This window comes from Triticum dicoccoides, chromosome 4B, assembly GCF_002162155.2.
Source record: "Triticum dicoccoides isolate Atlit2015 ecotype Zavitan chromosome 4B, WEW_v2.0, whole genome shotgun sequence".
Taxonomy (NCBI): Eukaryota; Viridiplantae; Streptophyta; class Magnoliopsida; order Poales; family Poaceae; genus Triticum; species Triticum dicoccoides.
In genome coordinates this window covers 610,885,364-610,885,884 of record NC_041387.1, presented here as the reverse complement: position 1 = coordinate 610,885,884, position 521 = coordinate 610,885,364, and the positions used below count along the sequence as shown (strand labels likewise).

At 58.5% G+C, this 521-nt stretch overlaps 1 protein-coding gene across 1 annotated transcript in view; it reads left to right on the top strand.

Moving 5' to 3' along the window:
• The first annotated feature begins 126 nt into the window (after nt 1-126).
• Nucleotides 127-521, top strand: part of LOC119291745 — a 5,401-nt gene continuing 5,006 nt past the window's right edge. The window contains exon 1 of the mRNA XM_037570553.1: nt 127-285. Coding sequence (XP_037426450.1) covers nt 193-285 — 93 coding nt within the window. The 5' untranslated portion in view covers nt 127-192. The remainder of the gene's footprint in view (nt 286-521) is intronic.

Here is a 521-nt window from a genome sequence, read left to right as displayed (position 1 = left end):
ACGAGCTGACGCGGCCTAACTGTTTCTTTAGGTGAGGGAGAGCGGGCCAACTAAGCAGGGAAAGAATTTCTGAAAAAAAAAACTAAGCAGGGAAAGAGTGTTACTAGAGTGGAGAGAGAGCGGCCCAACAAAGGCGGAGGCGGGAAAAGGCAAGCCACCACTGAAAGCCGGGAGCGGGAGATAGGGGGAGGCATGGAAATCGACGGCGATGGCGGCGGCGGCGAACCGGAGGACAGGGGGAGAATCGAGCTGGTGGACCCCCTGGAAGCCATCAGAACCTCGGAGGTGCGTCGTCTCTCTCTGCCCAACGCGTCTCTTTCGTCGACCTCGCGGTTGCCGCGCCGTCCATTTCCACGCCCCTCTAGGGTTTTACTCTGGTTCGAGGTGCCGCGGCCGCGCTCAGATTTGGTATGCGTGCGAGCGAGTACGGGATTCGGCTGGATTGCTAATTGGAGTCTCGGAAGCGGGCGTTCTTCAGTGGGATTTGGTACCCGTGATGCTTCTTGTTTGCATTAGGCGGC